Source organism: Natrix helvetica (assembly GCF_964273705.1).
Source record: "Natrix helvetica genome assembly, chromosome: 3".
NCBI classification, from domain to species: domain Eukaryota; kingdom Metazoa; phylum Chordata; class Lepidosauria; order Squamata; family Natricidae; genus Natrix; species Natrix helvetica.
The window spans coordinates 169342679-169355898 of NC_138549.1; the positions used below are offsets into that span (position 1 = coordinate 169342679).

General features: G+C 42.7%; 1 protein-coding gene across 1 annotated transcript in view; it reads left to right on the forward strand.

Moving 5' to 3' along the window:
- SLC17A9 (solute carrier family 17 member 9) overlaps nucleotides 1-12599 on the forward strand; it is a 39576-nt gene extending 26977 nt beyond the window's left edge. The window contains exons 8-13 of the mRNA XM_081946212.1: nucleotides 1513-1600; nucleotides 2310-2344; nucleotides 3211-3326; nucleotides 4969-5024; nucleotides 8885-8914; nucleotides 9900-12599. Of these exons, the coding sequence (XP_081802338.1) occupies nucleotides 1513-1600; nucleotides 2310-2344; nucleotides 3211-3326; nucleotides 4969-5024; nucleotides 8885-8914; nucleotides 9900-10063 (489 nt within the window). The 3' untranslated portion in view covers nucleotides 10064-12599. The remainder of the gene's footprint in view (nucleotides 1-1512; nucleotides 1601-2309; nucleotides 2345-3210; nucleotides 3327-4968; nucleotides 5025-8884; nucleotides 8915-9899) is intronic.
- The last annotated feature ends 621 nt before the right edge of the window (nucleotides 12600-13220 follow it).

Genomic DNA, 13220 nt, shown 5'->3' on the forward strand with positions numbered 1-13220 from the left:
TAAAGTGAACTAGCTCAGGCTTTAATGGCTCATTGACAAAGGGGGATGGACAGGAAGCAACAGGGAGCTATTCTGTCTTTATAATATGTTTCTTCCTTTTTTACATCCAGAGAAATTTTCTGCCTTTTCAGTATTTCCTAGGATATATATAAATCTACGAAAACAAATATATATATATATATATATATATATATATATATATATATATATATATATATATATATATATATATATATATATATATATATATATATATATATATATATTATGTGTGTGTTTGTGTGTGTGTGTGTGTGTTGTATTTGTACTGATAAATAAATAAAGGGAGACTAGTATAGATCTATTTCGAGCTAATTAGCTCTCATCAGCTAGCCATACCCTTACTGGGATTTGTAATTTATTTATTTATTTATTTATGGGAGAGGGCTGGGTGATAACTGCCTACAAGTGCACCATTAGAAGACCTTAACCAGGTTAAGGGATAGGGGCTCAGGAAGAAAATCCACGATCCATAGGAATTAGAAACGATTTGGTGTTACTTTATATCAACCCAGTTAATGCTTTAAAGGAGGAGTGTCCAACCTTGGCAACTGTAAGATTTGCGGACTTCAATTCCCAGAATTGGGAATTGAGACAGCCACAAGTCTTAAAAGTTGCCAAGGTTGGACATCCCTGACACTGGTAGGATGTTTAACAAGTGGTTCGGTGAGTGCACCCTTTGCGCGCACCTGTGCCTAAAGCCATTGCCTGCAGGGCTGAAAATGGAGAATTTGGAAGCTCAGCTGCTTAACTTCCAAGTCAGCAACGTTAAGTAGAACAGTGAGGTGGGGGGGGGGGGCATCAGCTGAGCCGCATGATTGAGATGAGCTAGAAAGCAGGAAATGATTAGGGGACTGATGATTAGGGGACTGGAGACTAAAATATATGAAGAACGGTTGCAGGAACTGGGTATGTTTAGCTTAAGAGAAAGAAGGACTAGGGGAGACATGATTGCAGTGTTCCAATATCTCAGGGGTTGCCACAAAGAAGAGGGAGTCAAACTATTCTCCAAGGCACCTGAGGACAGAACAAGAAGCAATGGGTGGAAACTAATCAAGGAGAGAAGCAACTTAGAACTTAGGAGAAATTTCCTGACATTTAGAACAATGAATCAGTGGAACAGAAATTGCCTCCAGAAGTCGTGAATGCCCCAACACTGGAAGTCTTTAAGAAGATGTTGGATAGCCATCTGTCTGAAACGGTATAGGGTTTCCTGCCTAGGCAGGGGGTTGGACTAGAAGACCTCCAAGGTCCCTTCCAACTCTACTATTGTATTATTGTATAAATAAAGGACAGGATAGGGCGGATACGGGTGGGAGGGGCCAACCGATTGCCAGAGCTACCGGTTCGCCCAAACTTGTCCAAATCAGCTGAATACCATCTCTGACCCCTGCTTTAAACCCTTATAGCTGATTCTTTTCTTAGCATGCACCTCTACAGATACTTATTTCTGTGGTATCTTTTTTTTTCCAGGGCTGGATTTTTAATGTAATTCCTTGGCTGGTGGCAATTCCAACCAGTTTGTTTGCTGGATTCCTCTCCGATCAATGTATCAGTCAAGGTATTTTATCCTTGGTTCCTTTAATTCTGTGTTGTCCAATTCACGACACAACAGCGACATGCTGTTCCTGTTCAGGGTTGGGGGAAAATATGGTTGGTTTGCGGTGGTTTAAGGTTTCTCTCCTTAATATTTACTTTTTGGGTGCTTCAAAGTGTGCCAAGTGTTGCTTCTTACTGGGGTGAGGAAGGGTAGATTCAAGGTAGGATATGACATATACTAAAGGCAAAGGAGAATTAGACATGGGTTTCACTAAAGCTTTGCAACACTTCCCATGCAGTTCCACAATTGCTCCATCAAAATATGCAGCGGGTATAAATCTGGCAAAGCTCAAGAGTTCTTTAAGCAACCACATCTCTAAAAAGGATACACAGCCCTAGTTATTGCACCTGCCAGAATTATTTTCCTTTTTTGTTTTTAAATCAATCCGGAGAGAAAGTCTATCTATATGGTAGCTAAGAATCAACACGGATTTAGCGGCACATGATCAATCCATTGGTTTCCCCCCCCCCCCCAAAAAAAACGGAATAGAAATACTGAAGTTTTTATGTTTTTAACCCAACTTTAAACATAGGTGCTTTATTTCTTTTTTTAAAAAAGCCGGTTGCAAATTGTGTGGCCAACCAAAATTGCTGGCAATCTATCCTCCTCCCTCTAGTAAAGAAAAATGGGTCTGTCCTGATTGGCTGATGGTTTCTCTTTCTGTTTTCAGGATGCAAACCGATCATTGCTCGCAAATGTATGCAGGTAAGGGGGAGAAAATATTTCAATATTGTTACAGAGAACGAATGAAAGGCCTACATCTCCATGGGTGCCAATGATACGGAGCCCTTGGGATATTTTGGTATTCTTAGTTATTTAACTCATAGGGCATTCTTGGGTCAGGAAAGGTTGTAAAATGGGGCAAATGCACTTAACAACTGTCCCACTTTGCAGCAGAAATTTTGGGCTCAAGCTACCTGTTTTAATCTCTTCTGCATTATACTGTGCTGGATGCTTTGGTGCTTGGGAAGTTATTTACCGGTATTAGATTGTTAGATTTAACTTATGTTCAGTCTTTAAGATTATTCCTATTTGTGTTGTATTTGTGCTGATAAATAAATAAAGGGAGACTAGTATAGATCTATTTCAAGCTATTTAGCTCTCATCAGCTAGCCATACCCTTACTGGGATTTGAAGCTGATGAGAGCTAAATAGCTTGAAATAGATCTATACTAGTCTTCCTTTATTTATTTATCAGCACAAATACAACACAAATATAAAAAGGCAACATTAAAAATAAAAATATGGTTTTCTGCCTGGATGGTCCTCTGTAATGAGCCGAAGGACAGAAAGGGGGAGTAGTGAGCTCCCTCCCATATTTGGGCATACCAGGGGTTGTAACACAAATACATACCTATTTCCCTGGCCTAGCTGATAAGGAAGAGAGCCTGTGGCTTAGTGGCAATTACATTGGCCTAATATGCAATACAGCCCTGGTTCGATTCCCAGTAAGGGTATGGCTAGCTGATGAGACCTAAATAGGTTGAAATAGATCTATACTCTCTCTACATATATATAGTAAGTAATAACCTGTATATTAACCAAAATTCTGTCTTTTGATTTCCTTTGAGGTCATCGGATCCGGGGTATCCAGTCTTTTCGCCTTAGGGATAGGTTACTCCACCACCTTTTGCCAAGCAGTAGCCTTCGCCTCAGCCAGCATTGGACTTCAGACTTTCAACCACAGGTAAACACCACAACTTCTAAATCTAAAGCATGTTTGCTGGGGAATTCTGGGAGTTGAAGTCCATGCGTGTTAAAATTTCCAAGTTTGAAAAACATAGGTATATTGTTGTGGCCAGTGTTGGGATTCAAATTTTTCACTACCAGTTCTGTGGGTGTGGCTTGGTAGGCGTGGCAGGGGAAGGTTACTGCAAAATCCCCATTTCCTCCCGATCAGCTGGGTCTCGGGAGGAAGAGAATAGATGGGAGTAGGGCCAGCCAGAGGTGGTATTTGCTGATTCTTCAAACTACTCAAAATTTCCACTAGTGGTTCGTGAGAACCGGTCAGAACTGGCTGAATACTACTGTCCCAGATGTATTATCAGCACTTCTGCATCAGTGGTAGAAATCAAATTTTTTTACTACCAGTTCTGTGGGCGTGGCTTGGTGGGCGTGGCAGGGGAAGGATACTGTAAAATCCCAATTTCCTCCCCACTCCAGGGGAAGGTTACTGCAAAATCCCCATTTCCTCCCGATCTGCTGGGACTCGGGAGGAAGAGAATAGATGGGGGCAGGGACAGCCAGAGGTAGTATTTACCGGTTCTCCGAACTACTAAAATTTCCATTACTGGTTCTCCAGAACTGGTCAGAACCTGCTGAATACCACCTCTGGTTGTAGCCTGTTGACCACCGCCCCCTCCAGCAGCTGAATCAGAGGAGGGGGCAGTGTGGGAATCAGGGTCAGCATCAAGGTAATTTGAGAGGTCTGCGGGGAAGAGGGAATGGAACTGGCAGAGAGAGGGGGGGGGGAAGAGCAGAGCCTTGGTCATCCGTCAGCCCTCAGATGGAGAGTCAACAGCCTCCAGGTCTGGAGGTGGCTGTTGAGGAAGAGGAACTGAGTCCAGTGCCTGATGTGTGGATGTGCATAAGGCAGAGGAAAGGAGAGCAGTGGAAATCCATGGGCCGGTCCTTGGGACAGAAGAGCCACCACTGCTAGTGAAGCTAGTGAGATGAATAGATGTGTCAGACAACTATTCATCTCCCTGACTTGTTGGGACATCATTTCAGAGATATATCCTTACCTTAAACCGAAGATCTTTCTGATCTTGAACGGACATAAAAGCATTGGCAGCAGGAGCGAGCTCCGACTTCCTGCTGGCTTCCCCATTGTGTTTCTTTGTGGAAAGCCAGCAGGAAGTGGCACAAATCACGACCACATGACTGCAGCTGACTGCAACTTTGCTGCATTGGCTACAATGTTCTCAATACAAGTGGTCTGGAGATCCTTGAAAATCCCAAGGGAGCAATGGATTTTGGATCCTTTAAAGTAGCCCATTTGAGATACTTTGATTCAAAAATTGTTGGCCTATCATGCATCATTTCACCCAATTGAAGGTGACAAAGAGAGAAACAAGAGGCGTATTAGTAGTATAAATTATCAGTGATAATTAGAAATAGCAAAAGGTCTCAGGGCCATTGGTAGCACGATAATTAAGATTAAACTTCTTTTGAGTTAAGGAAAGCTACATACTTCCTGCTACAAAGGTACTCAACCCAGAGGCCTACAAACACAACAATCAAATGTTTAAACTCATTCCAAAATGCTGCCAATTTAACCGCTAATTGAGTTTTGGTTGTAAAACATCTTTATTTATTTTTTTCTGCAGTGGCATCTCAGTCAATATTCAGGATCTGGCTCCTTCGTGTGCGGGTTTATTGTTCGGTGAGCAAAAATTATATATTTCAAGTCAAGGAGGGGACTCTGAGGACTTTACGGTTGTGTCCATATAGTTTTCCTGGCCACAATTATGGAATTGGCTTTCCGTTTTCGGCATGTTTTTTCCAATTTCCCAGTAAAGATTATGCCTTGGGATTCCTGATTAGGCTCCCATCCAGGAGTGGATTTCTTCCGGGCATTATTTCCAGTTTGGTGTGTGTGCAATTTTGCCTATAAATAGGTCTGCGCATGTGCAGAACATTTATTTTTTTATTTATTTTATTTTTTTAATATACATTTATATCGTCTTTGCAACACTTCTACATCTTTTAAATATCCATTATGTTTCTTTTATCTATACATATATACCTTATACCTCTATATCTATCTACCGTATTTTTCAGAGTATAAGATGCACCGGAGGATAAGATGCACCAAGGTTTTGAAGAGGCAAATTAAGAAAAAAAAGTTTTTGCACTCTGCAAACTTTCCAAAAAGGGCCAGTTTTTCATGAAAACGGGCCGATTTTTTTTTTAAAAAAAGGGCATGAATAGCCTTTAGGAGGCTTGTAGAGTGCTCCTGAGGGGGTGGGCGTGGGGCCAAAAACGAGCAAGAAATGGCCCGTTTTTTGCAAAAATGGGCCCGTTTTTTTGTCAAAAAAAAGGGTATGGATAGCTTTTGGAGGCTTTCAGAGTGCTCTTGGGCATCGGTGGGGGAAAATGTGAGCAAAAAACAGGTTGTTTTTCGCTCATTTCTGTCCTCCTCAGCCTCCAGGAGCACTCTGAAAACACCTAAAAGCTCTGCATGGCCATTTTGGTGAAGGAAGCAGGGTTTTGGGAGGCAAAAAATGCTGTATTCGGTGTATAAGACACACCCAGATTTTCAGCCTATTTTTTGAGGGAAAAAGGTGTGTCTTATACTCTGAAAAATACTGTATCTGTCTATATATTTACATATCTTTTATCTCTACTGGTTCCTTACAATACAAGTGGTATTAACACTTTATAATGCCTTGGAATACTGCATTCAGTTTTGGTCACTATGATGTAGAAAAGATGTGGAGACTCTAGAAAGAGTGCAGAGAAGAGCAACAAAGAGATTAGGGGACTGGAGACTAAAACATACGAGGAACGGTTGCAGGAACTGGGTAGGTCTAGTTTAATGAAAAGAAGGACTAGGGGAGACATGATAGCAGTGTTCCAATATCTCAGGGGTTGCAACAAAGAAGAGGGAGTCAAACTATTCTCCAAGGCACCTGAGGGTAGAACAAGAAGCAATGGGTGGAAACTAATCAAAGAGAGAAGCAATTTAGAACTGAGGAGAAATTTCCTGACAGAACAATTAATCAGTGGAACAACTTGCGTCCAGAAGTTGTGAAAGCCCCAACACTGGAAGTCTTTAAGAAGATGTTGGATGGCCATTTGTCTGAAGTGGTGTAGGGTTTCCTGCCTAGGCAGGGGGTTGGACTAGAAGACCTCCAAGGTCCCTTACAACTCTGCTATTGTATTGTATTGTATTCCGTTAGCTGTTTCTGAGATCCTTGGTTTGGACCCAGTCAGGAAAAATCACCATAATGATATCACCACAAAACACCATCTGAAGGCAAAATTGCCAGAAAGGGATCATCATTTAGCCTTGAAACCATTTTTTTTTTGTAATTGCAAAGGTTATGACTTTCTTTGAAAATCCGGATTAGCACAGATTATTGGAACCATTAAAACAATCCTTTAGACATCTTGGTCGGTAATTATCATGGGCCGAGAATAATTAGGGGGCATGAATAAGTTAACTACTCTGTGTGAAGCCACAAAAGGAATACACACCTGCCTTCCTTATATTATGCCTTAAGATCTGAATGACACACATTTTCCTTCAGAGTGTGAATGAACGAATGAATGAATGGAAACAATGAAACAATGAGCCAGAGATCACTGTAACAGCATTGCCAAAAAGGCATTAAGAGTTGTTAACCTAATCTTGTGAAGCTTCTTCTCCAGTAATATTGTACTGCAAATTAGGGCATACAAAACCTTTGCTAGACCAATTCTCGAATACAGCTCTTCTGTCTGGAATCCGCACTGTATATCGGACATTAACACAAGTCCAGGGGTATTTCACAAGAAGAGTCCTCCACTCCTCTGCTCATCACAGAATACCTTAGGTCACCAGGCTCTAAATTTTAGGCTTGGACAACCTAGAACTACGCCGCCTATGGTCTGACCTAAGCGTAGTACACAAAATTATCTGCTACAATGTCCTACCTGTCAGTGACTACTTCAGCTTCAACTGCAATAATACACAGGCCAACAATAGATATAAACTCAAGGTAAATCGCTCCAAACTCGATTGCAGAAAATGAAAAGAGTAAGGTTCTACATTTAGGGAACAAAAAGCAAAATGCACAGGTACAGTATAGGTGGTACCTTGCTCAACAGTAGTAACCGTGAAAGGGATCTTGGAGTCTGAGTGGACAACCATTTAAATAGGAGCCAACTGTGTGCAGCAGCTGCCAAAAAAGCCAACACAGTTCTAGGCTACATCAACAGAGGGATAGAATCAAGATCACGTGAAGTGTTAATGTCACTTTATAATGCCTTGGTAAGGCCACACTTGGAATACGGCATCCAGTTTTGGTCACCATGTAGAAAAGATGTAGAAAAGTTGTGGAGACTCTAGAAAGAGTGCAGAGTAGAGCAACAAAGAGGATTAGGGAACTGGAGGCTAAAACAAATGAAGAACGGTTGCAGGAAGTTTAATGAAAAGAAGGACTAGGGGAGACATGATAGCAGTCTTCCAATATCTCAGGGGTTGCCACAAAGAAGAGGGAGTCAAGCTCTTCTCCAAAGCACCTGAAGATGCAATGGGTGGAAACTAATCAAGGAGAGAAGCAACTTAGAACTGAGGAGAAATTTCCTGACAGAACAATTAATCAGTGGAACAGCTTGCCTCCAGAAGTTGTGAATGCCCCAACACTGGAAGTCTTTAAGAAGATGTTGGATAGCCATTTGTCTGAAACGGAATAGGGTTTCCTGCCTAGGAAGGGGGTTGGACTAGAAGACCTCCAAGGTCCCTTCCAACTCTGCTATTGTATTAAATACGACTTCAGCAGCTGAGTGGTCAATGCCTGGAATGCGCTACCTGACTCCATTGTTACATCCTCAAACCCCCACAGCTTCAATCTCAAACTGTCTCCTGTTGACCTTACCCCTTTCCTAAGAGGTCAATAGGGGTGTGCGTAAGCGCTTCAGCGTGTCTAATGTCCCTGTCCTACTGTCCCCATTTATTTGTACCCATTTCCTGTGTTCTTATTTATGTTTATTCTTATTTCCGTTATCTTGTACATGAGTGGCAAACTAAATAAAGGAATAAACTAAATAAATAAATACATCATAGAGAAACATCCTTTCTCATCTGATGATTTTAATCAGAGGGATTTGAGTGAAAAGAGCTGGCGAAACACAATTCTTTTTGTGTTGGCCAAACAATGGATTCAAAAATTGCTGCTCTTGTGATACACCTTATCCCTCAATTGAAGGTCACAAGCAGACAAGAGAGTTTTAACAGTGTATAGATTACCAGGGATGGCTTGAGGGCAGCAAAAAAGATTCAGGACTATTTGTAGGGCCAAAAGGAGAGGAATTATAACCATTCGAGGAAACGCCCTGATAAAAAAGGGGAAGAGAAGTAATTCCCAGAAGAAGTAGAAGGATAAATTTTCCTTTTGATTGAGAGGAAGAAACTATTCAAAGTCTCAGGGAGATGGCGGTGTCCTTGATGGAGGCAGAGATGAGAGAAAAGATATGAGTGGAAGGACATCAAATACTTTTTGAATTTACACATCACCTTCTTTCTTCATCTTTCCTTAGGTGTGGCAAACACAGGTGGAGCTTTACTGGGTATGTTATGGTGTTTCAGGCAATTCATCATTCCCCTAATGGCTTCTCAGCTATATTTGTATCCTTAGGACCAACTGGATGGACTATGGAATTAGTTTAGGAAATAACAAGCTGACTACTAAGGGAATCCCCCCCCCCAAGTGTAGGTATATCAGGGGTGTCAAACTCAAATTCATTAAGGGCCACATCGGGGCTATGGTTGACCTCGGGGGGCTGAGTGGGTGTAGCTGACTGGGAGGGCGTGGCCATCTTGACATCACGCACTGAACATGGCCAGCTGGGTGGGCGTGGTCAGCTGGGTGGGCATGGCCAGCTTGCTCCCCAAACTGCTAGCATGTTTCCTCTTCTCATTGGGCAGCTGGGCCGAAGATTCGCTGGTCCGATGTTTCCTCTTCGCATTGGGTAGACATGGGTAGACGTTTTCCAGGATGGCCCCATTGGTCGGATCCGAAGTGGACACCTGATGTATATTAACCCATAGGGTGTGGCTGCAATATTATTATTCACCCCTTTAATCTTTTTCCCTTCCTTTTATTAGCTGTACAACTTATTATTAGTATGCTGGCTGGGGAATTCTGGGAGTTGAAGTCCACAGGTCTTAAAATGGCCAAGGTTGGGAAACCCTGTTCTAGGTGGAGTAAATGTTCTTGAAGATAACCGAACCCCCAAGCTGTATCGGCTCTAACCAACCCCCTGAATTGTACCCAGAAACCAACCGCCCAATCCTGCAACTCTTGTGGTACCGCTGTGACAATGGGACAATATTAGACTGCTCCCATTAATGGATAAGCAACTATATTCTGCACTTATTGCAGTTTCTGGGTAGTCTCCAAGGGCAGCCCCAGGTGGGGTGAGTTGTAGTAATCTAAACCTGTTGGTTGTCAACGGAATAGCCCAAAATAAGAATCTCTGGGTTGAAACAAGATTGTTTAAAAGAAAAGAGAGAGAGAGTGCACTCACTTTTGTGTTTTCCCTCTGCACCCAGGTGTCATTTGTGTGTACCTAGCTGGACACCTCATCGAAAACACAGGCTCCTGGGTGTCTGTTTTCAATCTTGTGGCCGTCGTGAATGCCCTTGGTCTTTGCACGTTCCTCATCTTTGGAGAAGCTCATAGGATGGACCTGGATCCAGCCTACACCGATTTATAAACACATCAGCAGACTTGGAGGGAAACGTCAAGATTTTGGAATGGAGAATGAAAAGCAGAATTCCAGGAAAAACATACTAGCTATGGAATGACGAAAGTCCAAGCGTTCACTGGTTAACTCCAGATTTGCTAGCCATCTCCTAACCTTTTCCTCCCACGTGGTTGGTGTGTGTTTCACCTCTTTGATTGGGTGCTATTCCTCCATTATCCCACAGGGGGGTAATCCCCACCCCCATGTATCGGTGTTCTAACCAACATTGGACCCATATTGGCTATTCTAGTTGGCAATGATAGAAATCCAGTATACCTGGAGAGACCGGGGTCCCTTGTGTGAGATGACCTTAGGAGAGGGGTGAAATCCACTCACCTTTGCTACCGGTTCGGTAGCAGTGTGAGCTCGCCTGCAAAGGTAAGCGAACAGCGAGGGTGGGGAATGGCGTGTCACAGCTGATCATCGGAAAAACCAGTTCACCTGAACGGGTAGCATTTTTTTTACTACCGATTTGGGCGAACAAGTAACATTTTTACTACCAGTTCGGGCGAACCGGTAGCATTTCACCCCTGCCTTAGGAGCAGTTTAAATATGCTGACTCTGGCTGCAGTGTCTTTTGCAGCAAAACATCGTTACATCGCAGGCACACTCCCAAAATATGCAACTAGGGGTAGAGCTTACTCCTGGTTATCTTCCTGCGTGATAGGAAATGCAAAGATTCTCCCATCCTCTCTCCCACCACACACACACACACACACACAAATTATTTTTTCCAACGTTCATGGTGATCCCCTGGACTGCAACAAAAACATCTGGAATTCTAACGTATGTTTTGAAGCAGTCATTGTGAGGGACCCAGGGACACAGAAAATCCCAGACTTAGTCTGAGCTGCACTGTTCTATAATTTTAGGACTCCTTGATGATGGGTTTCCTTTCTTTTCTTTTCTTTGGATGTATAGATAGATCTCATCATTATTTAGCTGTGCATTTCAGGCGATGTACACATGTCAAAGTTTGGCAGAGTTCTGGTTGTAGACTCCTTACACAATGAACAAAAGAACGGCAAGGAACTCATCAGATTTCCATTGAGACCAGCAAGGTCTCCTCCTTCCCTTGAGGCCTCCTGTGAAATTGTGCAAACCCATGAATTATTGGCATATCGTTCTAGTGTATCTCCATACAGGTGAACATCCATACCCATGTTACAATTATGGACACCTGTACGATAATGTTGGACCAGTTCTCTTAAAAAACAATGGGATGGAGGATTGGCCAGTTACCAACAATATAGCTCATCGGTTTTTCATAGCCCGAAGTCATTCAGATGTTTTAAGTTACAAATCTTGTCACCTCAGTGGCCAACGCCATTGTCAACAATGGTGGCCTTCTAAACCACTAGAATGATATGCCAGAACAAAATACAACCTAATGGAGAGTGAGTGAGCAGATTATGCAAAGTCCTACGGTTTTAGGATTGTAATCCATATCCTATCCATTAAAGCAACTCCATGTTCTCATCTTCCTCTGATATCATGAATGAGACATGAAGCAGCTATCTTGGGCTTCCTCCTGGGAAGTCTAATAGATCTGGACAGCATAAAAAGTCCAGAGTATGCCCACCAGAATCGTCATTCTGATTGCCGGAAGAACAGCTTCATCCAGATTCAAAGTTCGTATGAAAGAGAAGGTTGGAAGACATCAAGAGATGAGAACCTTGGATCTGTCAGTTGCATCTCTAGGTCAACCTTCTGCAACCGTTGCCCCGCAGATCTGTTAGATTTGAAGTATGGGCAGACGTTATCCGATACATCTACAAAGCTGCTTTAGCTTAAGCTTTACATTCTCACGGGAATTCCGTTTCTTATCCGTGCTTATATTCGTTCGGGATGAAAAATTAGCACAGTATTAAAAATTCACCCTCTTGTGTGTTTATTAATGGTTGGAAAAAGAGGAAGAAAGGTTATAGATATTTGGAAGCTAGGTTCCATGAGTGGGGGTGAGCTTCTCATATTGCTAAACACCGAGAGATGCTATTGCGATGATCTTGGGTCTTCCAGACATAGGACGGTCCTATCGATCTCTCTGTACTCGAAAACTAAAAATGGCATCTACGTATTTGGTTCCAAACCAGCTTGCTCTATTTGAGGTTCCCGATTCCAATACCATTCTGTGTTTCTCCAGCTGACTCTACCAGCAGTGGTCAGTGATGTTGTTGCAGTCAGTGGGAAAAAAAATGTGACTCGACAAGAGTTAAAAGTTGTATTATCTGTTATAAAGAGGAAAGATATATTAATCCAGTGTCTTTTCATCATTGAACTGTTTGCAGGATTCATTCCAGCAGGGGTGGGCAGCCGATGGTCCTATAGATATCAACAGACTACATTTTCCAGCATGTCTCATCATGTGGGCAAAAGCTGCTAAGAGCACAGGTTTCTCACTCCTGCCTTGGTTGTGCTTTTTGCAGCTATTGAATACCGTATTTTTCTAAGACGCACCTTCCCCCCCCCCCAAAAAAAGAGAGTGGAAATGAACCTCCAGAAGTTGTGAATGCCCAACACTGGAAGTCTTTAAGAAGATGTTGGATAGCTATTTGTCTGAAACGGTATAGGGTTTCCTGCCTAGGCAGGGGGTTGGACTAGAAGACCTCCAAGGTCCCTTCCAACTCTACTATTGTATTGTATTACATTGTATTGTATTGTATGTTGGTGCGTCTTATACACCGAATACAGCCATTTTTTGGCCTCCCAAAGCTCTGTTCCCGCATCCCATTTTTGCAAAAAATGGGCTGTTTTTTTGCAAACATGGAGGCATTTTTGCCTTCCCTCAGCCCCCAGGAGCACTCTGCAGGCTTCAGCAGGGCTGGAGGAAGGCAAAAATGCCCCTGTTTTTGCACAAAATGGCCCGTTTTCTGCCCTTTTTTCACAAAAACAGAGGAGGTTTTGCCTCCCCCCAGCCCTGCTGAAGCCTGCAGAGTCTTCCTGGGGGCCGGGGAGGACAAAACATTTTTTCCTTCAAAAACTTGGTGCGTATTATACACCAGTGCGTCTTATAGTCTGAAAAATATGGTAATTATCTCCTTCAAGCCCCCTTTTAGTGTCCCCTACGGACACACGGATTTCGCCTTATGAAAACGGGAGGTTTCAGTGTCAGGACATGGAACATTTT